This window comes from Danio aesculapii, chromosome 2 (assembly GCF_903798145.1).
Source record: "Danio aesculapii chromosome 2, fDanAes4.1, whole genome shotgun sequence".
Lineage (NCBI taxonomy): Eukaryota > Metazoa > Chordata > Actinopteri > Cypriniformes > Danionidae > Danio > Danio aesculapii.
The window spans coordinates 26,543,944-26,571,443 of record NC_079436.1 but is presented as its reverse complement, the minus strand read 5'-3'; the positions used below and the strand labels follow the sequence as shown (position 1 = coordinate 26,571,443).

The window sequence follows — 27,500 nt, the reverse complement described above, 5'->3', positions numbered from 1 at the left end:
CAGTATATTTCTCAGTTTGAGTTCCAGAGAGACGAGACCGAGGAGCCACAGAGCACTTGTAAGCACTTGACATAACACGCTTTATTTTCTTCTATATATAAGTGAGATCTATCAGCATATAAGCATCACACTTCATGACATTTTTTCTCTATTGTATCTCAATCTTAAGTGAAACATTAAAAAAAAAAAGTTGAAATGGTAGGACTGAGATTGCTGTTCTGAGATGTACAAATGAAGAGTTCAGATGCAAAAACCTCTAGATGCAAAGTGCCATCTAGAATTTTCTTCTACAATGAGCATTTTTCTGTTATTCTTTGTTAAAATCGATGAAAATAACCTGTTCTTTACCATAAAAGTAAAATTACTGAATTTAGACCTAAGAGCCTGAGAAAAATGCTAATATTAGAAGAAAATTTCAGATGGAACTTAGAGGTTTTTGCATCTTAACTCTTCAAATGTTCAGTTCTTTTGGCAAAACAGAAAGAAACAGACAGTATTGTTTCTAAAATAGGACTCTATAAGAATGAAAAACTGTTATATAAAACAATATCAACATGCGATTGCATTGAGTGAACTTTTATAAACTAATTTGGAAAGGAGCATGTGATTTCATTGATCGTGGTTGGTCTACCATCCGTAATCAGATTGATTCAAGCCTATAATAAATAGACTGATTTCATACTACCGCATTATCTTCGCCTTGGAAAAATTCTCCTTTTCACCCCATCGCCTCCTTTACCAGGGGGAGCTCTTGAGACCTACCTGATCTCGGACCCCCTAATAAGCTAACTGACCAGGCAGGAGCCCTGGGCTCATTTATTTCCGAGCTCAGGGTTCTCACCCAGGACAGCATGCCAAAACATGCTAATAGCATCAAGCAATATCTAAGTGTGAACTCTTCAATATTAATTTTAGCTTAGGCTTCCTCACACAGTGAATGCTTTCGAAGTCTTGATAAATGCTTCTTGTTTGTTTTTTTAAATGAAAGACATACTTCATAATGTCAGTCTGAATATTGATAAAACATCCATTACAAACCTATGACAGACAACACAAATTTGCACACCACTGAATGTGATGTTATAAAAAGATGTAAATAATAACTGGAGCACTAGGCGTTCATATTTACTACAATTTTTTAGCATCATTCTCCAAAGAAATATTTCAATATCACAAAACTGACCCGTTGTGTTTTTAACAGTTATAGATGAGGGAGCGAAAACCCCCATTTATAAAGACTACCCTCGGAGCTTCATTCAGGAGAGAGACAGAGACATGTTCATGGACAGAAGCAGCTCTGAGGACGACTGCAATCTCTTCGGCTGTCTCTCAAGGTTGGTCCCTTCACCATCTGGATTTCCTGAACTCTTATTAATGATTGCAGTCTGTTGATCTTGTTGCAAATGAGCCATCGTGATTTTGTGTGCAGCAGGAACCCATGGCTGCCCGGCTGGATCTTGACCACCACTCTGGTTCTGTCTGTGTTGGTTCTGATCTGGATCTGTTGTGCCACAGTGTCCACTGCTGCAGAGCAATACGTCCCTGCTGAGGTAAAATGCTTTTGATCGGATTATGGACTCTGGTGCAATTTCTCTGTTAGCGCAGCTCATTTAAGTAAGTGTGAACGCTGCCATGTGAAACTTTGTGCACATGAAACTAATGGGTTGAAACCTCTGAAAAGATGCATCTAAACTAGGAATGAAACTAGGGAAACTTTTGATGATCGATTAATTGATAATACAACAATTAATGGATGGTTGATTAAGCATATATGTCAATATTGTAAATAATTTAGAGGCGTTTATGGCTTAGTCAAACCAAAAATATTTCAGACACCAGTTCTCATTTTTGGTATATATACTGTATTTTACTAGTGGCTGCAGAATACTAGAGTTGATTGATGTAAGTGAGGAGTTCATAGAGTGGAATAAATAGCAACAGGAAGTAAAGAAGCTGTGTAGCGAGTCTGAGAAAATGTTGAAGTTCGGGTTTGCATGACTCTAGTTAACAGCAGAGACTGCAGGCTGTCTTTGAGGCCCAACAAAGTATTGGTAGTTGTCTGAATTACTCTTGGTTGATTGCAATGCATTACATACCGTAGCTTTCGATCAAAGTTATCTGACATTATCAAGATGAATTTGTTCAAAGTTTTGGGTTCTTGTCATAGTTTATTTAAATTTTCTAAACTGATGATGTGAAAAATGAAGTGAAGTTGTCTAAATTGTTCTGGTTTGTCTATTTGTGCGAAACATTTACAGCAGATGTGAGGGTAAAATGAAGCTAAAGCACATAGGAGTTCATTTAAAACTCTGCTACTATGTTTGGAAGGACAGAATGAGCGTAATGTTACTGTCAGGGTTGCTGTGTTATATTGCGTTGCATTATGTTGTGTTACATTGTTGGGTTACATTACATTGTTAAATTGTGTAGCATTACATTGTTTTGTGTTACGTCATTTTGCATTGTGTTATGTTGCATTACATTGTGTTATATTGCATTATATGGCTTCGTTTTGTTACCTTGTTACGTTTCCTTTTGTTACGTTATCATATGTTACAACTTTTCTTTGTTACATTACCTTAAGTAACGTTTCCTTATATAACATTTCCTTATGTTGCCTTTCTTTGTTACCTAATGTTACGTTACCTTATGTTACATTTCTTTGTTACAGTGTTTCCTTGTTACATTTTCTTGTTAAGTTACCTTATGTTACATTACCTAATGTTACAACGTTTCCTTGTTACATTTCCTTCTTATGTTACCTTATGTTATGTTACCTTATGTTACGTTTCCTTATGTTACCTTACGTTACTTTGTTACGTTTCCTTATGTTACCTTGCGTTACATTACTTTGTTATGTTTCCTTATTTTACGTTACGTTATTGTATGTTACATATTTTCCTTATGTTACGTTTCCTTGTTACATTTCCTTCTAACATTACCATATGTTGCATCGTTACCTTATGTTACGTTTCCTTATTTTACCTTGCGTTACGTTACTTTGTTACATTTCCTTATGTCATGTTTCCTTATTTTACGTTACGTTATCATATGTATTCCTTATGTTATGTTACCTTGTTACATTTCCTCATGTTATGTTACCTTGTTATGTTATCGTATGTTACAACTTTTTCTTATGTTACGTTTTGTAATGTTATGTTACTTTGTTACGTTTCCTAATGTTACGTTACCTTATGTTATGTTTACTTGTTATGTTTTCGTTACGTTGCCTTATGTTACCTTGTTGCAACGTTTCCTTGTTACATTACCTAATGTTACGTTATCGTATCTTACAACTTTTCCTTATGTTACGTTTCCCTATATTATGTTACCTTATGTATCGAATATTACAACTTTTCCTTATATTACATTTCCTTGTTTTCTTGTGTTATGTTACCTTGTAGCAATGTTTCCTTGTTACGTTACCTTGTTACAATGTGTCCTTGTCACATTTCCTTATGTTATGTTACCTTATGTTACGTTACCTTGTTATGTTACCCTAAGCTGTTTCCTTGTTATGTTTCCTTGTTACGTTACCTTATGTTACGTTTTCTTGAGTTACTACATTTCCTTGTTACAGTGTTACCTTACATTATAACGATACCTTATCTTACATTACCTAATGTTAACTTATGTTACAACATAAGCTTATGTTAGGTTGTTACATTGCATTATGTTGCATTACATTGCTTTGCTTTTGTTACGCTATGTTTTTACATTGTGTTATGTTGTATTGCATTGAATCCATTGTGGAACACATTATCAGGTTGTAATGTATCTGAAATGGATTAGCATGTCATCTTACTTAAACTTGCTTTAAGAACATTTAGCCCATGAACATTTAATACATAAATACTGAAACTTACTCCATGTGATGTTAATAGAGACAGATGAGGTGGGCAAGTAACTAAATGACATCGTCGTAATGGTGACAACATACCACTGAAGCACACATCCTGCTTTTTTAAAATTAACGATCAATCGATGAAATGATTGTTAAACAAAGATCAAGCATGGGAATTTGTTTACATTGAAACCCGGAGTTCAAATGTTCTCCTGTTTTAACAGAAGCTGAGCATATATGGAGACATGGAGTACATGAAGGAGCAGAAGCTGAGCCCGTATCTGCCGTCGTCTCTGGTCCTCATCAGATCTCCTGGCTTTGAGGAGCAGCAAGCAGGACCTCTCCCTTCAAAGGTCAATCTGAATCAGTCTAGCATTTAACCAGTCCAACATCCAAAGAAACTGGAGGCTCCTGGTACATGTTTGCTACTTCTTCTGTCAAAGTTGTGATTTTTTTTATTTTTTTTTTGCTTCAATATGGGTCTATGGGGAATATATTTTATTGGCGTTTTGGCACTTTAAAGGCATTACCTATCAGATGGAAAGCTCGGTAGGATCTGTTTTCCTGTTTACTACACATTTGCAGAGATGAAGACTTCTTGGGTTTCCTTTATTATCATTGTTTGAGTGTTCTCAGTGTGATCAGTAACAGCTTGTGATTTAAGGTACAACATGTGTTGCACAATGAAAAACATTAACATTTTTATTTATGCTTTAGTTGCAGGAAGTGCAAATTGTCATAGAAACAGCGATAGGGAAGTCAGTAATAGGCAATATGATCTTTTGCAACCTCTCAGATTTGTCATCTTGATATTGTTAATAAACAAATCTACTGAAAACCATTACGTCATTTCGTCTTTTAAATCAAAAGTGGGAGATATCTAGCATATTGTGTAATTTCAGGAGCAGTTTTTTAACATGTATTTTGCCATTGTTTCGATAAAGCAAACTAAGGCTGGGCTATATTGCATAGATGCAATCTCAATAATTATTTTCTATATTAAACGATAATGATATATATTTCGATATAAGTTGTTAATGCTTACAGATGTAAGAGTACTCCAACAATAACTGAAGCCACAAAAATTAGAGGGTCCATTAAATAGCGTAACATATTTTTGGCCGATACATTTTCGGTGGCCGGAAATTCAGTACATCTATAATATCAACACACTTTTAGATTCCTATTAATGCCTATTTCTGCTGTGTGATTGGCTCTTAGATTAATATAGAATAAAAAAAGTCCCTAGCTTGTTATTGTTATTTACATAAATTTAATCGCGATTCGATATAATATCGTTTATCGGCCGAACCCTACAATTGTCAAAATTGTCAAAAGTCAAACCTACAATTGGCACATCAGTGCTGGTAACAACTGTATTACACACAAGCATTGAAATGTGATCCAGGGCAACAAAACCAGTCATAATGGTCCATTTTTGGAAATTGAGATTTATATATAATATGAAAGCTGAATAAGCAAGCTAAGTGATTTATGGATAGGATGATATTTGTAAATCTTGAATTTGAGTGAAATTTGCCTTTTAAAGTTTTCCAAACTAAGTTTTTAGTAATGAAAATGAATGTTTACAGTGGGACATTTATAAAATGTCTTCATGAAACATGCTCTTTACTTAATGTCATGATGAATTTTGGCAAATAAGAAAAAACACATTCTTTTTAAAATGTGAAACTTAAGATCCAGGGTTACTTTTGACCATTTATATAGGCTTCACAGCACCATGATTTTAAATGTCAGATTTATATATATATTTCATTTAAGAAAACATGGGGTAGATTATTATTATTTTTTTAGCTGAAATTTGTTGTTTATATTTTTCATTTAATGCTTTTGCACTGTTACGTGTAAAATGGTTATTTTCACCCAAAAATGAAACCAGTAATAAACTGTGGTAAATTTAGAAGATTGGAGCTGATATTTTTAAATTAAATGTAGTATTTTGTACATATTTAAAACCACTTGTGTACCTAAATCTGTATTTTAGCCATGCTTTTGAACTGTTTATCATATAGTTTATAATTTTTTTAATCTTAATTAGTATTAAGTATAATGAAAGCACCATTTAATGAATCAAACCATGTGCATTTTTACACCCAAAGGCTGTAAGGGAAATAATCAAATAATTTATATAAACCTATATTTGGCTCCCAATGAACATGCTAGAAGAAATGCAGGATTACAAAAATAAAACAGCCATTTTTAATAGTAAATAATCCAATCTAAAAGCACATCAGTGTCACCTTCCTCACAGAGGACAGCACTGCAGAAACATCCCATGACCGTGTGTTTCCACTCAGTAACTATTCAGCAGATGTAAATCTTCCACAGACAGAGGCAGACGCTTTGCCACTGGAGCTGCACTTTGCCCTTCCTCTGTTGACAGTCTCCTCTTCCTGCTCTTCTGTGTTGTTGAACATGTGTCTCCTGAAGCTGAACTCTGCACACAACCATCAACCTTACAAAAGTGAATGGGCACAGCTTTGTCTTTGTTTGTGTCACTTGCGTCACTTGTTTCAGACCAGGAGTTTAACATGTCTCTGACAAACTTTTCTCTTCCATCTAAAAAAAACAAACAAACAAAACTGCACATTAAAATGGACAAAAACATTTAAAGGGCAAACTTTAATGTTGCCTAGCCTGAACATTTAAAGTAGTTCAAACTGACTGTCATATGGCTGCTAGAATGTTCTATGTGATTGCCAACCGGTCATGAGATTATAGGTGATTGCTAAAGTGTTGCTATGGTATTTTAGAAAGACAGACGGACGGATAGATACATACGATAGATAGATGGATGGATGGATTGATGGATAGATACAATGGATGGATGGATAGATACAATAGATGGATGGATAGATAGATGGATAGATATATAGATAGATAGATGGATAGATTGGATGGATGGAGATAGATTGGATAGATGGATTGGATGGATGGATGGATGGATGGATGGATATAGATGGATAGATGGATGGATGGATGGATAGATTAAAACAGTTTGATAAAGGATAGATAGATGGATGGATGGATAGATAGATATGATGGATGGATGGAAACGATAGACAAATAGATGGATACGGTAGATAGATGGATGGATAGATTGGATGGATGGATAGATTGTATGGATAGATGGATAGGATGGATGGATGGACGGATGGATGGATAGATACGATGGATTGGATGGATGGATACGATGGGTGGATGGATGGATGGATGGATAGATAGATGGATACGGTAGATAGATAGATTGGATGGATGGATGGATGGATGGATGGATAGATAAATTAAAACAGTTTGAAAAAGGATAGATAGATACAATGGATGGATAGATTGGATGGATAAGTAGATAGATACGATTGATGGATGGATAGATAGATTAAAACAGTTTGATGGATGGATAGATTAAAACAGTTTGATAAAGGTTAGATAGATAGATAGATAGATAGATAGATAGATAGATAGATAGATAGATAGATAGATAGATAGATAGATAGATAGATAGATAGATAGATAGATGGATGATTGGACGGATAAGTAGATGGATATGATGGATGGATAGATAGATTAAAACAGTTTGATAAAGTATAGATAGATAGATGGATGGATGGATGGATTGGATGGATGGATGGATGGATGGATGGATGGATAAGTAGATGAATACGATGGATGGATGGATGGATAGATAGATAGATAGATAGATAGATAGATAGATAGATAGATAGATAGATAGATAGATAGATAGATAGATAGATAGATAGATAGATAGATATACGATGGATGGATGGATGGATAGATAGATAGACGGATGGAAGGATAGATGGATGGATGGATAGATACGATAGATGGATAAATGGATGGATGGATGGATGGATAGATGGATAGATAGATAGATGGATACGGTAGATGGATGGATAGATTGGATGGATGGATGGATGGATGGATGGATGGATAGATAGATTCGATGGATGGATGGATAGATAGATATGATGGATGGATAGATTGGATGGATAAGTAGATAGATACGATGGATGGATCGATAGATAGATTAAAACAGTTTGATAAAGTATAGATAGATAGATAGACAGATAGACAGATGGACGGACGGATGGACGGATGGATAGATAGATGGATAAGTAGATGGATACGATGGATGGATAGATATATAGATAGATTAAAACAGTTTGATAAAGGATAGATAGATAGATGGATGGATGGATGGATAGATTAGATGGATAGATAGATTGGATGGATAAGTAGATGGATGGATGGATAGATTAAAACAGTTTGATCAAGTATAGATAGATAGACAGACGGACGGGATAGATGGATGGATAAATAGATAGTCAGATGGATAGATGACAGATAGATAAAGTGACCACATAAATAATAATTATATAATAAACAATAATAATATGAATAAACTCACAGAAACGAAGGGCATTTGTTCTTGGTTTGGGGTCTTTCTTTGGCACTTCAGCTGCTGTGATTTCCCATTGGTTTATTACCTGATTAAAGATGTAAACAGTGAGACAAGAGCCCAGTGTAAACCTCCACAACAGCGACACTATAAAAGCCTGCACATGTTACCTGTTCAGCCCAGCCTTCTGTCTTGCAGGCAGTGTGTGTGAAGTCGATCAGAGGAGTCTCAGAGAGGGCCATTCCCATCTTCATCCAGAAGAAACCTTTCAAAGACACGTCCATCTGCAAGACATGATCATAGAAGACCTTCAGGAAAATGTCAACAGCCCATTCAGTGTTAATGAGGTTCTCTTTCTCAGTGTCTTACCGTCACTTTAGTTCCAGATATGTCTAGTTTCTTTAACGTTTGAAAGCATGTTAGATATCTGAGTCCTTTCTCAGTGATGGGATTGTCTAATCAACAGAAACACAAGTGTGTAAATTAGAAAAAAAGGCATAAAAACCACCTGGTTATTTAACAAAAATCTGTTTCAGTATTCAGTGTTCATTTATTTCGTTTGCACTATTCCAGTCTTCAGTGTCCTTTAAAAATCATTCAGTTTTTTTTGTTGTTGTTGGAAATTATTTATTATTACCATTATTATAAATTTGGAAATTAGTTGTGCTGCTTAATATTTTTTTTCTAGAGTTCATGATACACTCTTTGATGAATAGAATATGTTTACTGTTGTCTGGTCCACAATGGTTATTTTATATAACTATATAAGTAATTATCATTATTATTGCTGATTGTTTCTTCCCAGAACCACATGGTGGGAAAACACTACAGTGGTCAGCATTTGAAGTGAATCAAAACCTTTCATCGAAGTTGTGCCAAAACTATTGAACGACCGTTCTTGTCTTGTGACAGTTTTGAAAAACGTTTTAATGCGCTTCAAAATGTATCTTCAAAAACAACTGAGAATTGAAGGGCCTCATAAAGTGAAGACTTGATTGTCAATACTAGTAATTAAAGCAAAAAAAAGAAAGACATGTAAATACTATTACAATTAGAGGGCCAAATATTTTTAAATAGAGTAAAGAAAAGAATAGACAGTCTTAAAGTCCACATGAACCAGAATCTGTGACCATTTTGTTCCCCGTATTGTGACGCAGTTCCTAGAGAAACCGAATATTAAATGAGCAAACAGTAGGCGTGGCTTGTTTTTATGCTGTGAGCTGATTGGATGTATTAAAGTATGCATTTCATTCAGGAAGATCGGCAAAATGGTTGGGGGAGAGTTATTACAAGCTTACAGACTCCTTCTCACTATTTTTATTTGTAGTCAAAACTGACAGTTGGAGGGCCGTGATTAAGTATGTTATCAGACAATTTCCCTGAAATGTTTAGATTTCAATCAATCATTACAAGGGCAAACAAAATCATATGGTTAGTTTTGATTTCATGTGTACTTTAATAACCGAAGGTCAAGTGTGGATGAAAAGACTCCAAATCCATGAAGTTACCAGAAAGGTCCAAAAGCTGCAGGTTTTCTAAGCCTTTTTTCATCACCCTCACTGGCGCCGTCAGTCTCTGCAGGCCAGCATCAGAAAGGCAGTTTGCACCTAGGAAAAGCTTCACAAGACTACAGAAAAAAAGGGAGAAGTGAAGGGGGAAAGAAAAAGATTTCATCATCAAAGAGAGCAAAATATAGACCCAACAATTCTGATGTTGTTTCTATTTATGCAGTGAACAGAATGTGCTGCTCATACCTGGTGAGAGCTTCAGATGTGATGTATTTAAAAAGCTCATGGTTGTCACCTAATTTACATCCATAAAGATCCAGACATTCCAGACTCTGAAACTGTCTGATCTCCTCCAGCCTTTCTGATATCAAAAGGTACCTGAAAACACAAGAATACTGCTGTAAACTATCTGGCCTCTGATTATAAACAGAGATGGGCAGTGTTTCAATTAATTGCATTTTATTACTCTGGAGGGTTATTGCTTTTGTAGTCAAGAGAATGTATTTTGTATGTACAGTACTTAATCAAACGTTATTCTTCTTAAATTCTTTTTAAATTATACAAGGACTTTGATATCCAGGCTTATTAATCTAGTTTTTTGTTTGTTTGTTTGTGAATATAACATACTATATTAATATATCATTCAAAATTGAATCGGACTAAATTAAAAGTGGTAGTTGAAATGTTGCACAGTATTTTGGTATTACAGTGTCTGGCATCTGAAGCTGCCTGTGACAGAATGCACTTATTCAGTTTTTTTTTAATCGCTCTGAATGTCAAATATACACAAAATTAAGTTAAAATGAAAAAGAAAATGAACCAGTATATTGGATCCTAGCGTCAGTCTTAAAACGACAGCAACCTAATATACCAATTAATGTTAAGATGAGACCTGGCAGACACTTGTCAATTAGGAGATTTTAAGCTTTTCATAAAGTGTTTTATTTTAATTATTTATCTATTTATTTAATGTAAAAAAACACACCAAAAATACACTTTGAAGTGTTTCTTTCTGTGGTTGCATTTGATCAATTTATGTCTGTATTTGATTTCAATTACAGTACATATTTTGAAGTCAATTATACTAAAATGATTTTTTCTCCTGCACTGAGCCATAAATATCCATTTGAACACCACTTATACAGAACAAACTATATAACTATATATACAAATATATATACATATATATACACATATACAAATATATATACATACTCTTTCTGCATTATAGAGTAGGGCTGCACAATATGTTGTTTCAGCATTGATATCACAATGTGCACATCTGCAATAGTCACCTCGCAGGAAGTGCAATGTTGAGTTTATATGTATTTATATTTTATTATCAGAAGCAGAAGATTTTTCCATTCAGTGAAGGATTAAACCATAATGGAGTGAAAGCTTATCATTTTCATGAGTTTTTAAGGCCAGTGACTGTAAGCGTTTAGACACCAGAGTTTAAATTATTCAGGCACAAGTAATTGTAACTCTAACAAATATGTATTTATTGAATTATTCATACAATGAAGACTATACAAAGTCATTTTACATTTGATAATTCAATTTCTGTGCCTGAAAAATATTTCACTTCTACCCTTTCCAATGATAATCCAGAACTAGATATTAAAGTTTGAGGACAAACTTTATGGTGGCTTGAAAAGCCGAGTCTGAATTAGCATGTTACTAGCCTGAATTAGCAAGTAACTAGCATGATTCTAACATAAATTAGCATGTAACTAGCATGATTCTAGCATGAATTAGCATGTTACTAGCATGTTTCTAGCATGAATTAGCATGATTCTAGCATGAATTAGCATGTTACTAGCATGTTTCTAGCATGAGTTAGCATGTTACTAGCATGTTTCTAGCATGAATTAGCATGTTACTAGCATGATTCTAGCATGAATTAGCATGTTACTAGCATGTTTCTAGCATGAATTAGCATGTTACTAGCATGTTTCTAGCATGATTTAGCATGTTATTAGCATGCTTCTAGCATGAATTAGCATGTTTCTAGCATGAATTAGCATGTTATTAGCATGATTCTAGCATGAATTAGCATGTTACTAGCATGATTCTAGCATGAATTAGCATGTTACTAGCATGTTTCTAGCATGAATTAGCATGTTACTAGCATGATTCTAACATAAATTAGCATGAATTAGCATGTTACTAGCATGATTCTAGCATGAATTAGCATGTTATTAGCATGATTCTAGCATGTTACTAGCATGATTCTAGCATGAATTAGCATGTTACTAGCATGATTCTAGCATGGATTAGCATGTAACTAGCATGATTCTAGCATGAATTAGCATGTTACTAGCATGTTTCTAGCATGAATTAGCATGTTACTAGCATGATTCTAGCATGAATTAGCATATTACTAGCATGATTCTAGCATGAATTAGCATGTTACTAGCATGTTTCTAGCATGATCTAGCATGTTACTAGCATGATTCTAGCATGAATTAGCATGTTACTAGCATGTTTCTAGCATGAATTAGCATGTTACTAGCATGATTCTAGCATGAATTAGCATGTTACTAGCATGATTCTAGCATGAATTAGCATGTTATTAGCATGATTCTAGCATGAATTAGCATGTTACTAGCATGATTCTAGCATGAATTAGCATGTTACTAGCATGATTCTAGCATGAATTAGCATGTTACTAGCATGATTCTAGCATGGATTAGCATGTAACTAGCATGATTCTAGCATGAATTAGCATGTTACTAGCATGTTTCTAGCATGAATTAGCATGTTACTAGCATGATTCTAGCATGAATTAGCATGTAACTAGCATGTTTCTAGCATGAATTAGCATGTTACTAGCATGTTTCTAGCATGAATTAGCATGTTGTTAGCATGATTCTAGCATGAATTAGCATGTTTTTAGCATCATTCTAGCATGAATTAGCATGTTACTAGCATGATTCTAGCATGAATTAGCATGTTACTAGCATGATTCTAGCATGGATTAGCATGTTACTAGCATGATTCTAGCATGAATTAGCATGTTACTAGCATGTTTCTAGCATGAATTAGCATGTAACTAGCATGATTCTAGCATTAATTAGCATGTAACTAGCATGTTACTAGCATGATTCTAGCATGAATCAGCTTGTTTCTAGCATGAATTAGCATGTTGTTAGCATGATTCTAGCATGAATTAGCATGTTACTAGCATGACTAGCATGTCACTATCGTGTTGCTAGCACCTTTCTAGCAAGATTAGCATGTCAGTAGGAAGTTTAAAACTGTTAGCATGTGTTAGAAAAGCTAGTCACAGTCTCTGGGACAGTTGCTAGGGTGCTGAAATTGGTTGCTAGGGAGTGGCTAGTAAGTTTAAAGGTAATCAGTGATTGGCTGCTGGCTAGACTGAGTTGAATGAGGCCAGACTCTAGTCTGTAGGACAGTCTGATGCAGAGTTATGAGCTCACAAAGGTTGATCCAATGTTAAGTAAATGGGAGTCTTTTACAATGGAAGTCTATGGGACAGTTGCTAGGGTGCTGTAAGTGGTTGCTAGGGAGTGGCTAGTAAGTTAAAAAGTCATCAGTTATTGGCTGCTGGCTAGACTGAGTTAAATGAGTCCAGTTAGAAGTCTGTAGGACAGTCTGATGCAGAGTTATGAGCTCACAAAGTTTGACCCAATGTTAAGTCAATGGGACTTTTGGGATTTTTCTGGGTCGTTTTTCGGAAAACCCAAGGTCGGATCAGTTAGAAAAGATATAGCAACCCGAGTCAGACCAGTTCGAAGGTTTGACGAAAGTTTGAAGTATGTAGCTTGAAAGGCCTAGGAGGAGATACACTTAGAAATTAGTCTCAGAAGAAGAAGAAGAAGAAGAAGAAGAAGAATAATAACTAGATATTAAAGTTTGAGGACAAACTTTATGGTGGCTTGAAAAGCCGAGTCTGAATTAGCATGTTACTAGCATGAATTAGCAAGTAACTAGCATGATTCTAACATAAATTAGCATGTAACTAGCATGATTCTAGCATGAATTAGCATGTTACTAGCATGTTTCTAGCATGATTCTAGCATGAATTAGCATGTTACTAGCATGTTTCTAGCATGAGTTAGCATGTTACTAGCATGTTTCTAGCATGAATTAGCATGTTACTAGCATGATTCTAGCATGAATTAGCATGTTACTAGCATGTTTCTAGCATGAATTAGCATGTTACTAGCATGTTTCTAGCATGATTTAGCATGTTATTGGCATGCTTCTAGCATGAATTAGCATGATTCTAGCATGAATTAGCATGTTACTAGCATGATTCTAGCATGAATTAGCATGTTACTAGCATGTTTCTAGCATGAATTAGCATGTTACTAGCATGATTCTAGCAATAATTAGCATGTTACTAGCATGATTCTAGTATGAATTAGCATGTTACTAGCATGATTCTAGCATGAATTAGCATGTTACTAGCATGATTCTAGCATGAATTAGCATGTTACTAGCATGATTCTAGCAATAATTAGCATGTTACTAGCATGATTCTAGTATGAATTAGCATGTTACTAGCATGATTTTAGCATGAATTAGCATGTTACTAGCATGATTCTAGCATGAATTAGCATGTTACTAGCATGATTCTAGCATGAATTAGCATGTTACTAGCATGATTCTAGCATGGATTAGCATGTAACTAGCATGATTCTAGCATGAATTAGCATGTTACTAGCATGAATTAGCATGTTATTAGCATGATTCTAGCATGAATTAGCATGTTACTAGCATGATTCTACCATGAATTAGCATGTTACTAGCATGTTTCTAGCATGAATTAGCATGTTACTAGCATGATTCTAGCATGAATTAGCATGTTACTAGCATGATTCTAGCATGAATTAGCATGTTACTAGCATGTTTCTAGCATGAATTAGCAATTTATTAGCATGATTCTAGCATGAATTAGCATGTTTCTAGCATGAATTAGCATGTTATTAGCATGATTCTAGCATGAATTAGCATGTTACTAGCATGTTTCTAGCATGAATTAGCATGTTACTAGCATGTTTCTATCATGAATTAGCATGTTACTAGCATGATTCTAGCATGAATTAGCATGTTACTAGCATGATTCTAGCATAAATTAGCATTTTACTAGCATGATTCTAGCATGAATTAGCATGTTACTAGCATGATCCTAGCATGGATTAGCATGTTACTAGCATGATTCTAGCATGAATTAGCATGTTACTAGCATGTTTCTATCATGAATTAGCATGTTACTAGCATGATTCTAGCATGAATTAGCATGTTACTAGCATGTTTCTAGCATGAATTAGCATGTTACTAGCATGTTTCTAGCATGAATTAGCATGTTACTAGCATGATTCTAGCATGAATTAGCATGTTACTAGCATGATTCTAGCATGAATTAGCATGTTTCTAGCATGAATTAGCAAGTTATTAGCATGATTCTAGCATGAATTAGCATGTTACTAGCATGATTCTAGCATGAATTAGCATGTTACTAGCATGTTTCTAGCATGAATTAGCATGTTGTTAGCATGATTCTAGCATGAATTAGCATGTTTCTAGCATGAATTAGCATGTAACTAGCATGATTCTAGCATTAATTAGCATGTAACTAGCATGTTACTAGCATGATTCTGGCATGAATCAGCTTGTTTCTAGCATGAATTAGCATGTTGTTAGCATGATTCTAGCATGAATTAGCATGTTACTAGCATGACTAGCATGTCACTATTGTGTTGCTAGCACCTTTCTAGCAAGATTAGCATGTCAGTAGGATGTTAAAACTGTTAGCATGTGTTAGAATAGCTAGTCACAGTCTCTGGGACAGTTGCTAGGGTGCTGAAATTGGTTGCTAGGGAGTGGCTAGTAAGTTTAAAGGTAATCAGTGATTGGCTGCTGGCTAGACTGAGTTGAATGAGGCCAGACTCTAGTCTGTAGGACAGTCTGATGCAGAGTTATGAGCTCACAAAGGTTGATCCAATGTTAAGTAAATGGGAGTCTTTTACAATGGAAGTCTATGGGACAGTTGCTAGGGTGCTGTAAGTGGTTGCTAGGGAGTGGCTAGTAAGTTAAAAAGTCATCAGTTATTGGCTGCTGGCTAGACTGAGTTAAATGAGTCCAGTTAGAAGTCTGTAGGACAGTCTGATGCAGAGTTATGAGCTCACAAAGTTTGACCCAATGTTAAGTCAATGGGACTTTTGGGATTTTTCTGGGTCGTTTTTCGGAAAACCCAAGGTCGGATCAGTTAGAAAAGATATAGCAACCCGAGTCAGACCAGTTCGAAGGTTTGACGAAAGTTTGAAGTATGTAGCTTGAAAGGCCTAGGAGGAGATACACTTAGAAATTAGTCTCAGAAGAAGAAGAAGAAGAAGAAGAAGAAGAATAATAACTAGATATTAAAGTTTGAGGACAAACTTTATGGTGGCTTGAAAAGCCGAGTCTGAATTAGCATGTTACTAGCATGAATTAGCAAGTAACTAGCATGATTCTAACATAAATTAGCATGTAACTAGCATGATTCTAGCATGAATTAGCATGTTACTAGCATGTTTCTAGCATGATTCTAGCATGAATTAGCATGTTACTAGCATGTTTCTAGCATGAGTTAGCATGTTACTAGCATGTTTCTAGCATGAATTAGCATGTTACTAGCATGATTCTAGCATGAATTAGCATGTTACTAGCATGTTTCTAGCATGAATTAGCATGTTACTAGCATGTTTCTAGCATGATTTAGCATGTTATTGGCATGCTTCTAGCATGAATTAGCATGATTCTAGCATGAATTAGCATGTTACTAGCATGATTCTAGCATGAATTAGCATGTTACTAGCATGTTTCTAGCATGAATTAGCATGTTACTAGCATGATTCTAGCAATAATTAGCATGTTACTAGCATGATTCTAGTATGAATTAGCATGTTACTAGCATGATTCTAGCATGAATTAGCATGTTACTAGCATGATTCTAGCATGAATTAGCATGTTACTAGCATGATTCTAGCAATAATTAGCATGTTACTAGCATGATTCTAGTATGAATTAGCATGTTACTAGCATGATTTTAGCATGAATTAGCATGTTACTAGCATGATTCTAGCATGAATTAGCATGTTACTAGCATGATTCTAGCATGAATTAGCATGTTACTAGCATGATTCTAGCATGGATTAGCATGTAACTAGCATGATTCTAGCATGAATTAGCATGTTACTAGCATGAATTAGCATGTTATTAGCATGATTCTAGCATGAATTAGCATGTTACTAGCATGATTCTACCATGAATTAGCATGTTACTAGCATGTTTCTAGCATGAATTAGCATGTTACTAGCATGATTCTAGCATGAATTAGCATGTTACTAGCATGATTCTAGCATGAATTAGCATGTTACTAGCATGTTTCTAGCATGAATTAGCAATTTATTAGCATGATTCTAGCATGAATTAGCATGTTTCTAGCATGAATTAGCATGTTATTAGCATGATTCTAGCATGAATTAGCATGTTACTAGCATGTTTCTAGCATGAATTAGCATGTTACTAGCATGTTTCTATCATGAATTAGCATGTTACTAGCATGATTCTAGCATGAATTAGCATGTTACTAGCATGATTCTAGCATAAATTAGCATTTTACTAGCATGATTCTAGCATGAATTAGCATGTTACTAGCATGATCCTAGCATGGATTAGCATGTTACTAGCATGATTCTAGCATGAATTAGCATGTTACTAGCATGTTTCTATCATGAATTAGCATGTTACTAGCATGATTCTAGCATGAATTAGCATGTTACTAGCATGTTTCTAGCATGAATTAGCATGTTACTAGCATGTTTCTAGCATGAATTAGCATGTTACTAGCATGATTCTAGCATGAATTAGCATGTTACTAGCATGATTCTAGCATGAATTAGCATGTTTCTAGCATGAATTAGCAAGTTATTAGCATGATTCTAGCATGAATTAGCATGTTACTAGCATGATTCTAGCATGAATTAGCATGTTACTAGCATGTTTCTAGCATGAATTAGCATGTTGTTAGCATGATTCTAGCATGAATTAGCATGTTTCTAGCATGAATTAGCATGTAACTAGCATGATTCTAGCATTAATTAGCATGTAACTAGCATGTTACTAGCATGATTCTGGCATGAATCAGCTTGTTTCTAGCATGAATTAGCATGTTGTTAGCATGATTCTAGCATGAATTAGCATGTTACTAGCATGACTAGCATGTCACTATTGTGTTGCTAGCACCTTTCTAGCAAGATTAGCATGTCAGTAGGATGTTAAAACTGTTAGCATGTGTTAGAATAGCTAGTCACAGTCTCTGGGACAGTTGCTAGGGTGCTGAAATTGGTTGCTAGGGAGTGGCTAGTAAGTTTAAAGGTAATCAGTGATTGGCTGCTGGCTAGACTGAGTTGAATGAGGCCAGACTCTAGTCTGTAGGACAGTCTGATGCAGAGTTATGAGCTCACAAAGGTTGATCCAATGTTAAGTAAATGGGAGTCTTTTACAATGGAAGTCTATGGGACAGTTGCTAGGGTGCTGTAAGTGGTTGCTAGGGAGTGGCTAGTAAGTTAAAAAGTCATCAGTTATTGGCTGCTGGCTAGACTGAGTTAAATGAGTCCAGTTAGAAGTCTGTAGGACAGTCTGATGCAGAGTTATGAGCTCACAAAGTTTGACCCAATGTTAAGTCAATGGGACTTTTGGGATTTTTCTGGGTCGTTTTTCGGAAAACCCAAGGTCGGATCAGTTAGAAAAGATATAGCAACCCGAGTCAGACCAGTTTGAAGGTTTGACGAAAGTTTGAAGTATGTAGCTTGAAAGGCCTAGGAGGAGATACACTTAGAAATTAGTCTCAGAAGAAGAAGAAGAAGAAGAAGAAGAAGAATAATAATAAGTTTAAGATAGATAACAGTATGCTGGCTTTTCAAGCCACCATAATTATTCCCATAATTTTTCTGATTAATCCCAAATCAGTCAAATTTAATGAATAATTCCCAAATAGAGCTATTTAAATGCAGCAAAACAAAATATCACAATGCTATTTTTTCCAATATTGTGCAACCCTATTATGGAGTAAAAAATATCTAAAGTTTGAAAACTTTAAATAAAACAACTGTTTGGAATTCGTTATGCAAACAAAAATAAAACGATTAGTTATTTGTTTGGTACCACACTGCACATTTAAAATCATTGCTTGTATTTTTGTTTTCTGCATGACAACTTGCTCATATTTTGATTAATTCCATTTCTTAAGCCAGTATTTTAATTAAATACATTTGATAATCAAGTATCTGTAATTTGAAACAAAATAATGGACTAGTGCCCATCCCTGCCCATAAACACGGCCATGTGATGATGTGGCGTGCACTTGACTCTGGTCACCTGTTCCTCAAACACAGGGATTTGAGCACTAGTTCTCCATAGGCCTCGCAGAAGAGCTGCAGAGCTCTGGGTGCAGTGCGAAGCTCGTTGAATTTGCCTCTTTCTTCCGCGGACGAAAACAGTTTATCGGCCATTTGCTCGGGAAAGCCCACCAGTGAGTCCACATGCTCGACGTGGTCAGCGATGAACTGCAGAGAGATGTCAAATAAAGACTTGACCGAGTAGCGAAGGCTGCCCTGTTTGTTGTAGGTGAATATGAAGTGGTCTCTTCTTTCCGTGCGGCTCGCGGAGGGTAAAGTGTCGATGCAGAGCTGAAAAGTGAAGTCCCGGGTAAAGAGTCTGTTTTGGGGCGGAGGAGCTTCAGTTCTGACGGCAGAGACGCGCCGCAGCTCTCCGTTCTCTCTCACATACACAGCGCCACTGTCCTCGCCTAAATACATCTTCACCAGCTCTCTTAAACCAAAACCTAAAGTCCGCACTATTAGTTTATTTTTATTGCTATTATTAGTATTAAAACGCTACCGAAGGAAGTATCGATCATTTCTAAAATGAAGATTTGAAAGAGACGCGCTCTTCATCCTTCACCACACATATGTGTCGAGTTTTATATACATTTCAAAATAAAAGTCACCAAATAAAAGTTTATCACTGAAATCTTTACACAACTCTGATGCAGGAGTTTCACAAGTGGTTTTAATGTTATTCACCCGTTTTATTTAAAAGTCCCCTATATTTTTTTACCGTTGTTGCTTTATTTTTGTTTGTGTACTTTTTTGTTACTTTTGTTTTGTTTTTACTTGTATTGTTTCTTTTAATTGATTTTAATTAGATTTTTTTTTTACATTTTCAACATTTTTTTATTTAATGTAATCATTTGAATTATTTAATTATTTAAAGGATCTGAATAAAGACATATTGTCTTCCATTATGTTGTTGTTAGTATTATTAGAGGTTATTTTTTAGAGATTTATTAGATTTGTAGATGTTTTTGGCTTAATTATAATAATAATAATAATTCTTCTTCTTCTTCTTCTTCTTCTTCTTCTTCTTCTTCTTCTTATTATTATTATTATTATTATTATTATCATCCTCATAATTATCATCATCATTATTATTATTATTATTATTAGAAGAAGAGAGTTTCCAAAATGCACAATGATAAAAACACCAGTTAAAAAGAAACACCGTTGATTTTAGGTAAAGACTTTTATTTTGTAACGCAGTTAGGCATTGATTGTTTCCGCGTTTCAAACTTCACACATTCAAAACAAACTTTAAAATCCTGAAACATTCAAGGAGCTTTGGCAGGTAAGTTGGCTAAACACGACCAAATCATCGTACGATCTATTTATTGTAGTTATATGCCTGTAAAAGCATCAGAGAAAGTGCAACTTCCAAAAACAACGCAATTTTTATTTGTTTTGTGTGTTTGAGATAATATCCGCATTCGTCTGCTTGTCAACAGGTTGTACACAGTCTCACTCCTGACATACATGTGGTCAAAACACGTCGGTAACAGAGGTAACTTCATAACTCTTTATGCTCAAAGGGATACTTCACTCATAATCTTTCTTCATGTACACAAAGTTTAAGGAGACAGTGAAAGTAAATAGCGACTCTATAGTGAGTCCCCCAAATTCTGCCTAATGAATTCTTTTCTATTAAAGTAATACAAAATGATGAAATTAATGTATTTTTTGGGCTAAACTATGCTTTAACAGACTACAATATCAACAACAGTATTAAATTATAGCTTGTCCTTTCTTTTTATGTTTTCATTCACAGAGGACATAAATCTGTGATGGCGAATTCTGATTTTCTTCTGCAATTTCAGGGTGAGTCCCTGCAATATAAGAACATATTTAGTGACTTACTGACTCTATTATATTGCTGGGGTAAAGTTGGTTTTATGTTCGCACATTAGGACTTTCTCCTTGATAATATAATTTCAGAAAAGTATTCTTTTCAAATTCTAAATAGGAAAATCATATTAGCAACCAATGACTGTCAAAGTATGACACTGTTCTGTCAATTAAATAGTGCTAATGTTGTTTTGAAGTCATACTTAAATGCGGTTTCAGACCCAATATTCAAATTAGCCTGCTAAACAATATTGGGAATGTTAAAATGAATTAATGTGCGAATTTAAAACCAACTTTACCTTAATTATTATTTTGTATTCCTTTAAAATACACATGGAAGAGTCAAATCTGTTTATTTCTCTTGAGAAACTTGTCCAACTTGTTTTCTTTATTGTGCTAGAATTTGAGGATAATCAAAATACTCAAAATACCCAAGAAAGCACGACAGTGAGCATCGATGACCCCATCAAATCACGCAAACAAAGAAATGCTGCTGGAACTGACTTTGAAGGAGAGGAGGACGATCCACTGGACAACAGCGACAAAACCAAGGTCAGTGGAAAACAGCTGTGAAAAACTGACATTTTCCTTTGTCCAAACACACCATCATAGGCTTTCTTTGTCAAACAGCTTCTGTCAGGTGAAAGGAAAAGTGCACCCTTCTGGACATTTGAGTACTACCAAACATTATTTGATGTGGACACTCATCAGGTCAGTGATCTGAATCTTTAATACAGAATTTGCCATTTCAATATATTTATAATAATTGCCATTTTAATGTAAAAGGGCTCTCATTGTGTGGTTAAATACAATATTTTAGTATTATAGTGAAGTTACTGAAGCGTCAACAAGATATAAAAAAATAACTTGTGTTTGTTTATTTGTAGGTAAAAAGCAGAATACTTGGTTCAGTTGTGCCGTGGCCTCGGAGAAACTTTGTTGAGGTTTATTTGCGGAGTAATCCAGACCTGTATGGTATGTTAAATTAAACTAAAATTGGCTAAAGCAGAAAGAAAGACATTTCTAAAGGTTTGTACATGTTATTATTACAGGACCTTTCTGGATCTGTGCCACTCTTGTATTTGCCATCGCTATTAGTGGCAACATCTCCAGTTTTCTCAGGCACCACGGTCAGCCAAAGTACAAATATGTGCCAGACTTTGGGAAAGGTTTGTGACATTTTGTTTGAAACGTATTGAAATACTGTGCCCTGGCTGAATAGTTTGCTTTCCCAGCCCTCAAATAGTGTCCATGGTCTGTTTCCCATATTTAAATAGCATTTCCCCCCCTTTTTTACCTGTTTAATGTTAACACTTTAAAATATATTTGTTTTTAACTTCTTTCAATTCACAAGTTTGTTCTCATACTTGTCTATAGATGTTGTCTTCTTATGTTTTATGTTATTATCTACTGCAATAGAAACGAATATAAAAAAAGTCATTTTGTTTGACATGAACTTCACTGTAGAACATTCCTGGTTACCTTCAAATTAATGTTGAGAGTCATGTGAACTTAAATTGCATTAAACTGACTTAAAACAGCTAGAAGTTTGAAACGTTATTAACTTAATCTTAAGTTATAAGTATCATTAGTTAGAAGTTAATTAGTAGTAAAATAAGTATTAATTAGCATAATAAAACAAGTTGTATTGACTAATTAATCATGTTGTTGTTATTATTTTACATTGTACTGTATGTTATGTAAATTGAGCAGCTATTTCTATGTTTTTAAATGCATACTAAATAGTCCATATTTCTACATTTTACATTTATAACTCAAATACATCACATTAGATAAAGAACTACAGTTCAGATGTTTAGGGATTCGTTTTTAATGTAATTTAAAGAAGACCGCTATTTAAAGCAAACCTTTTCAAGTTCATTATATTTTTAAAAATTATTATTTTATATTTTTATTTATTTAATTTTTATTAAATTTAATATTTTTACCAAAATTATTCAATTCCTGCAACCCTTTCTACAGGTGTCATTGTCACATGTTTTTTTAAATTATCATTATCAATGATGTACCCGGTAGTGTCAATATTTTAAGGGAAAATGCGACTTCTTTTTTTGGATACTTTGATAAATATAAATAAAATCCATCATTTATTTGAACTCTCTTTATTGTCACTATTGTCAAAAATGACTCTTATTTCAATTTTTGTTCAGTTACCATGGCGGCAACAGCAATTTACAGCTATGCACTGTTAGTGCCTTTGGCTCTATGGGGTTTTCTCACCTGGCGAAACCGAACAATCGTAAGCCTGGTGTCCTACTCCTTCATGCAGATAGTCTGTGTATACGGTTACTCGCTCTCCATCTACATCCCTGCTGTGGTGAGAATACAATCATAATATATGCATCCACATAATCTGTGCATAATTAGCACATGTGTTTACAAGCATGCTCATTCTTATTTAATACAGTTTATTAACAGTCTTTTGTGTTGTCTATTAAGTATTTTTTTACCGCACTGCAATGTTTAAATGTAAATTGACAATTTTATTCAGTTTTAAATTGAATTAAATTTGTATTGTATACCTTTTGTAATTTATTCTGAGATTGCTATTTATGGGTTTTTTTTTTAAAAGTGAATAATTAATTGAAAGAAATCTTGTGTGTTAAATGAAACCCAGATCGTGTGGATAATACCGAGTGAAGGGTTGAGGTGGTGCTCCATTGCTGTAGCTATGTGTCTATCAGGATCTGTGCTGGTCATGACCTTCTGGCCAGCCATCAGAGAGGACAAACCAAGGATCATCATCGCCATTTTGTCTACCATCGTCATTCTTCATGTCCTTCTGGCAGTTGGTTGCAAGGTATGTTGGTTGTGTTACTGATCTGATCAACCAGTGTCAGTCTATACTGGATATCAGGAAATATTGAATATATATTGTGCATGCTCATCTTCCTTCCTTTTTTGTTTATATAACATTTTGTGGCATATAATGCTGATTTTGCTAAGTTTAGTTTATTTTAGACAATATTCATTCATTTTCCTTTGGCTTAGTACCTTATTTATCAGGGGCTGCCACAGCGGAATGAACCACCAACTATTCCAGCTGCAACCCAGTACTGGGAAACACACATACACTCTTGCATTTATACCAAGCGGCAACCTCCCGCTCTCCCTCGGGAAGCCAATACGGAAGTAACTGAAACTGCAATTCATCAAAATTCCGCTAGTCCTGGCTCCATAATAGAGCAAATTGCAATTGAGCCCACTGTTAGAATGGCCAACTTTACAGCAGAAAAAAAGGTGTTTACAGCCTGTACAAAGAACGATTTGGGTTCATATAGCTATTATTACCCTCCATGACAACTGTGAGGGGGGTCAATTTTTTTATAACTCATCCATTTTCTTTATATTAGGTTATATTAAGTTTGCATAATTAAGGGCATGGCCACTTGAGTGACAGCTAGGTCTGGTTGGTCGCCGTCACTTGACCTCAGCTGAATCTGGCAGATTAGCATATTCATCATATTTTTGTGTTGTTTTATGTGGCTTTACACATTCGGTTGCCTTTTGGACTTATTTCTTACAATTATCAGATGATATGGGATGCTGTGCACTTAATTGTGCTCACAAACTATTCATGTGGCCTCGTTTCCCATGTGAGTAAAGTTATATACTTATATACCATCTCTATAAATGTGTTTGTTTTATTTAAGATCATTTATCATTAATATTTTTCTTTAGACCCGTAAAGCACTCCAGAATGCGACAGATTGATTAGCTGTAGGCTCTAGAACAGTCATCTGAAGCGTTATCATACAGTGTTATGCTGGAGTTCATCAATACTCTTGCATTTACTAACACACACTATATCTGAAGTGTTTGGAAGTTATTCGCGTTTTCCTCCTGTAGAAAAACGTCATAAGAGCAATGTTTAGTGGCTCAAAACACTTTATTGATATAGTGTACAGCCAAGCACATGTGGTTAGAACACAAACGAGTCGCAGGTAATAGAGTATCAACGGTTTCTCCCAAAGTAAAGTCTGTCTGCTAGGTCTAAGCAAAGTGCCAGCAGGCGTCTGTAGCTCCGCCCACTCTCCGCCTCTTTGCCCTTGTTTGGTATCCCGCCGTGGGTGCGATGACGTGCGAACAAAATGGCGACGGTTGGCCGCGCCTACTTGTAGCTTCTTTTGCAGTGTTCAGAAACCTACTCAGTTGTGTAGCCAAGTTATTGTATAACGATGGTTTGTTCTGTAGACTATCAAAAAAAATACAGCTTAAAGGGGCTAATAATTTTGACCTTAAAATGGTTTTTAAAAAATTTAAAAACTGCTTTTATTCTAGCCGAAATAATACAAATAAGACTTTCTCCAGAAGAAAAAAATATTATCAGACAAACTGTGAAAAATTCCTTGCTTGGTTAAACATCATTTGGGGAATATTTAAAAAAGAAACAAAAGCAAAGGGGGCCTAATAATTCTGACAAAAAAAAAAACATATATATATACAGTTGAAGTCAGAGTTATCAGCCCACCTGAATTATTAGCCCCCCTTTTTAATTTTTTTTCACCCAATTTCTGTTTAACTGTGATTAAATTTTTTTTAAAAGAGAACACATTTCTTAACATAATAGTTTTAATAACTCATTTCTAATAACTGATTTATTTTATCTTAGTCATGATGACAGCACATAATATTTGACTAGATATTTTTCAAGAGACTTTTATACAGCTTAAAGTGACATTTAAAGGCTTAACTAGGTTAATTAACTAGGCAGGTTAGGATAATTAGGCAAGTTATTGTATAATTATGGTTTGTTCTGAATACAGCTTCAAGGAGCTAATAATTTTGACCTTAAAATGTTTTTTAAAAAATTCAAAACTGCTTTTATTCTACTTGAAATAAAACAAATAAGACTTTCTCCATAAGAAAAAAATATTATCAGACATACTGTAAAATTTCCCTGCTCTGTTAAACATCATTTGGGAAATATTTAAAAAAGAAAATAAAATTCAAAGGGGGGAAAATAATTCTGACTTCAACTAGATTTTTTGCTAATCTTATAATTCAAATACATTTTTCACACTGTATATTTAAAAGTTGAAATATGTAGGATTTTTTATTAAAATATCCAAAACTTCATTAGAATGGTGTTATACATTTTACTCGTTTATGTACTTAAATTATCCCTAAGGTTTCAAACAATGTTTAAATGATCAAAAAATAAATATTGTTGATTTTATTTACTTATACTGTAGTATAGAACTTATAGTATAGAACTTTCGCCCAAAACTGAAAATTCTGTCATCGTTTACTCATATTCACAAACCTTTAAGAGTTTCTTTCATCTGTTGAACACAAAAGAAAATATTTTGACTTGCATAGCATTAGTTTTTCCTACTATAAAAGTCAGTGGTTACAGGTTTTCAGCTTTCTTCAAAATATCTTCTCTAGTGTTTAACAGCATAAGATTTTTAACCACTTGAGGATGAGTAAATGGTGAGTAAATTTTCTTTTTTTTTTGGTGAACTATCCCTTTAAAGGATAAAACAGGTTGGTGTCAGTTTTCCCACTGGAGTGGTGTGTTCCTGGAAACACAGTCATTCCACTGTCTTGGACAAATGCCAGACTGTGAGCACAACCATATCCTCATGGCTATCATGTGCCTTCAATTACATTCATTTAATTAGGGAATGCAATGTTAGCTGAGATTAAGGAACAAAAGGACTGTCAAAGTATGAAAGATTTGTTCCCTCTCTCTTTTTTGCAGGCATGTTTCTTCAGCACATACGAGACCGATCCATCAGCGGACAACAATGAGCCGCTGAAAGCCAGCAGCACTTTATCATCCACAAAGGCCAACTGAACTACAGCCGTGGGTAAACGCAGGACTTCAATGAGGGGGCATATACTATGACTGAGTTTTAATAGCAATAAAATTACCTTTCAGTGTCATTTTATTGCAGACGCTGATTGATAAAAGAAGACATTTTGTTAACTTGAGACAAAACTTCCTGTGCATAATCTGTGCTCCTCCAGAGACTGTTATTCTCCTGTAATTGCAGCGTCTCCTCTTGCGTTATTAGAGAGAATCAGGTATCTTGATAATGAGATGAGCCGTCTGGATTCTTCAGTTTACAGTCGGTCAAGGTAATGCCTTTTTATTTTAAATGGGTCGGTTAATGTATGTAGGTGAGCAGGGAAGGTGAGAGATGGGCATCTACAGCAGGTTTGATGTTTTCTGATTTGAGATGCAGACACATGTTACTGTTACAAATCTAGGACATGTATATACCATATAGCTGAGGCTTAAATATTTATGCGATAATTGTGAACTTGAGATGGTTTCAAAAGGTCACTCTACTGTTTCAGTACTCTACTATACAGTGGTGGTGGGAAAAAGGGATGTGTTCATAAAACAAAAGAAATTACATTATTTTATGCAATAATAATGCACAAGAGATTGCTTAAATACAAACCCCAGTTTTCTATGGTGGCTG

General features: G+C 34.8%; 3 protein-coding genes across 5 annotated transcripts in view; 2 read left to right on the top strand and 1 right to left on the bottom strand.

The window, feature by feature from the left end:
• Positions 1–4,683, top strand: part of tmem59 (transmembrane protein 59) — a 6,664-nt gene extending 1,981 nt beyond the window's left edge. Inside the window, exons 5-8 of one of the 2 annotated variants that reach the window (XM_056476290.1) lie at positions 1–58; positions 1,202–1,334; positions 1,433–1,550; positions 4,069–4,683. The exon at positions 1–58 is cut by the window's left edge and continues 15 nt beyond it. In XM_056476290.1, coding sequence (XP_056332265.1) covers positions 1–58; positions 1,202–1,334; positions 1,433–1,550; positions 4,069–4,224 — 465 coding nt within the window. In that variant the 3' untranslated portion in view covers positions 4,225–4,683. Of the gene's footprint in view, positions 59–1,201; positions 1,335–1,429; positions 1,551–4,068 lie in introns of both variants that reach the window. The other variant, XM_056476283.1, reaches the window with a different exon arrangement.
• Positions 4,684–6,050: 1,367 nt separating this feature from the next.
• On the bottom strand, positions 6,051–19,769 carry lrrc42 (leucine rich repeat containing 42). Its single transcript, XM_056466706.1, has 7 exons — positions 19,181–19,769; positions 10,037–10,168; positions 9,791–9,909; positions 8,652–8,737; positions 8,453–8,566; positions 8,292–8,370; positions 6,051–6,424 (listed from the first exon to the last, which is right to left on the bottom strand). Exons 1-7 carry the CDS (start codon positions 19,618–19,620, stop codon positions 6,159–6,161), a joined length of 1,236 nt encoding a protein of 411 aa, XP_056322681.1. The 5' UTR covers positions 19,621–19,769; the 3' UTR covers positions 6,051–6,158.
• Positions 19,770–20,420: 651 nt separating this feature from the next.
• Positions 20,421–27,491, top strand: yipf1 (Yip1 domain family, member 1). Of its 2 annotated transcripts, XM_056466694.1 has the most exons (11): positions 20,421–20,488; positions 20,646–20,701; positions 20,966–21,015; positions 21,443–21,594; positions 21,673–21,753; positions 21,930–22,017; positions 22,095–22,211; positions 23,214–23,380; positions 23,681–23,863; positions 26,771–26,879; positions 26,967–27,491. In XM_056466694.1, the coding sequence occupies exons 3-10, from the start codon at positions 20,982–20,984 to the stop codon at positions 26,864–26,866; spliced, it is 918 nt and encodes a 305-aa protein (XP_056322669.1). In that variant the 5' UTR covers positions 20,421–20,488; positions 20,646–20,701; positions 20,966–20,981; the 3' UTR covers positions 26,867–26,879; positions 26,967–27,491. The 2 variants fall into 2 exon arrangements, with proteins under 2 accessions (XP_056322669.1, XP_056322661.1); XM_056466686.1 differs by having other exon boundaries at positions 26,771–27,491.
• The last annotated feature ends 9 nt before the right edge of the window (positions 27,492–27,500 follow it).

Bases quoted from the DNA above. Each gene is read 5' to 3' on its own strand.
- lrrc42 (XM_056466706.1), bottom strand. From the start codon at position 19,620: ATGTATTTAGGCGAGGACAGTGGCGCTGTGTATGTGAGAGAGAACGGA. The intron at 9,910-10,036 runs GTATGAGCAGCA...TTTTTTCTGTAG, and splicing joins ACATCTGAAGCTCTCACCAG to TCTTGTGAAGCTTTTCCTAG. The intron at 8,567-8,651 runs GTAAGACACTGA...CATGTCTTGCAG, and splicing joins TATCTGGAACTAAAGTGACG to ATGGACGTGTCTTTGAAAGG.
- yipf1 (XM_056466694.1), top strand. From the start codon at position 20,982: ATGGCGAATTCTGATTTTCTTCTGCAATTTCAGG. The intron at 21,016-21,442 runs GTGAGTCCCTGC...TTATTGTGCTAG, and splicing joins TTTTCTTCTGCAATTTCAGG to AATTTGAGGATAATCAAAAT. The intron at 22,018-22,094 runs GTATGTTAAATT...TTATTATTACAG, and splicing joins GAGTAATCCAGACCTGTATG to GACCTTTCTGGATCTGTGCC.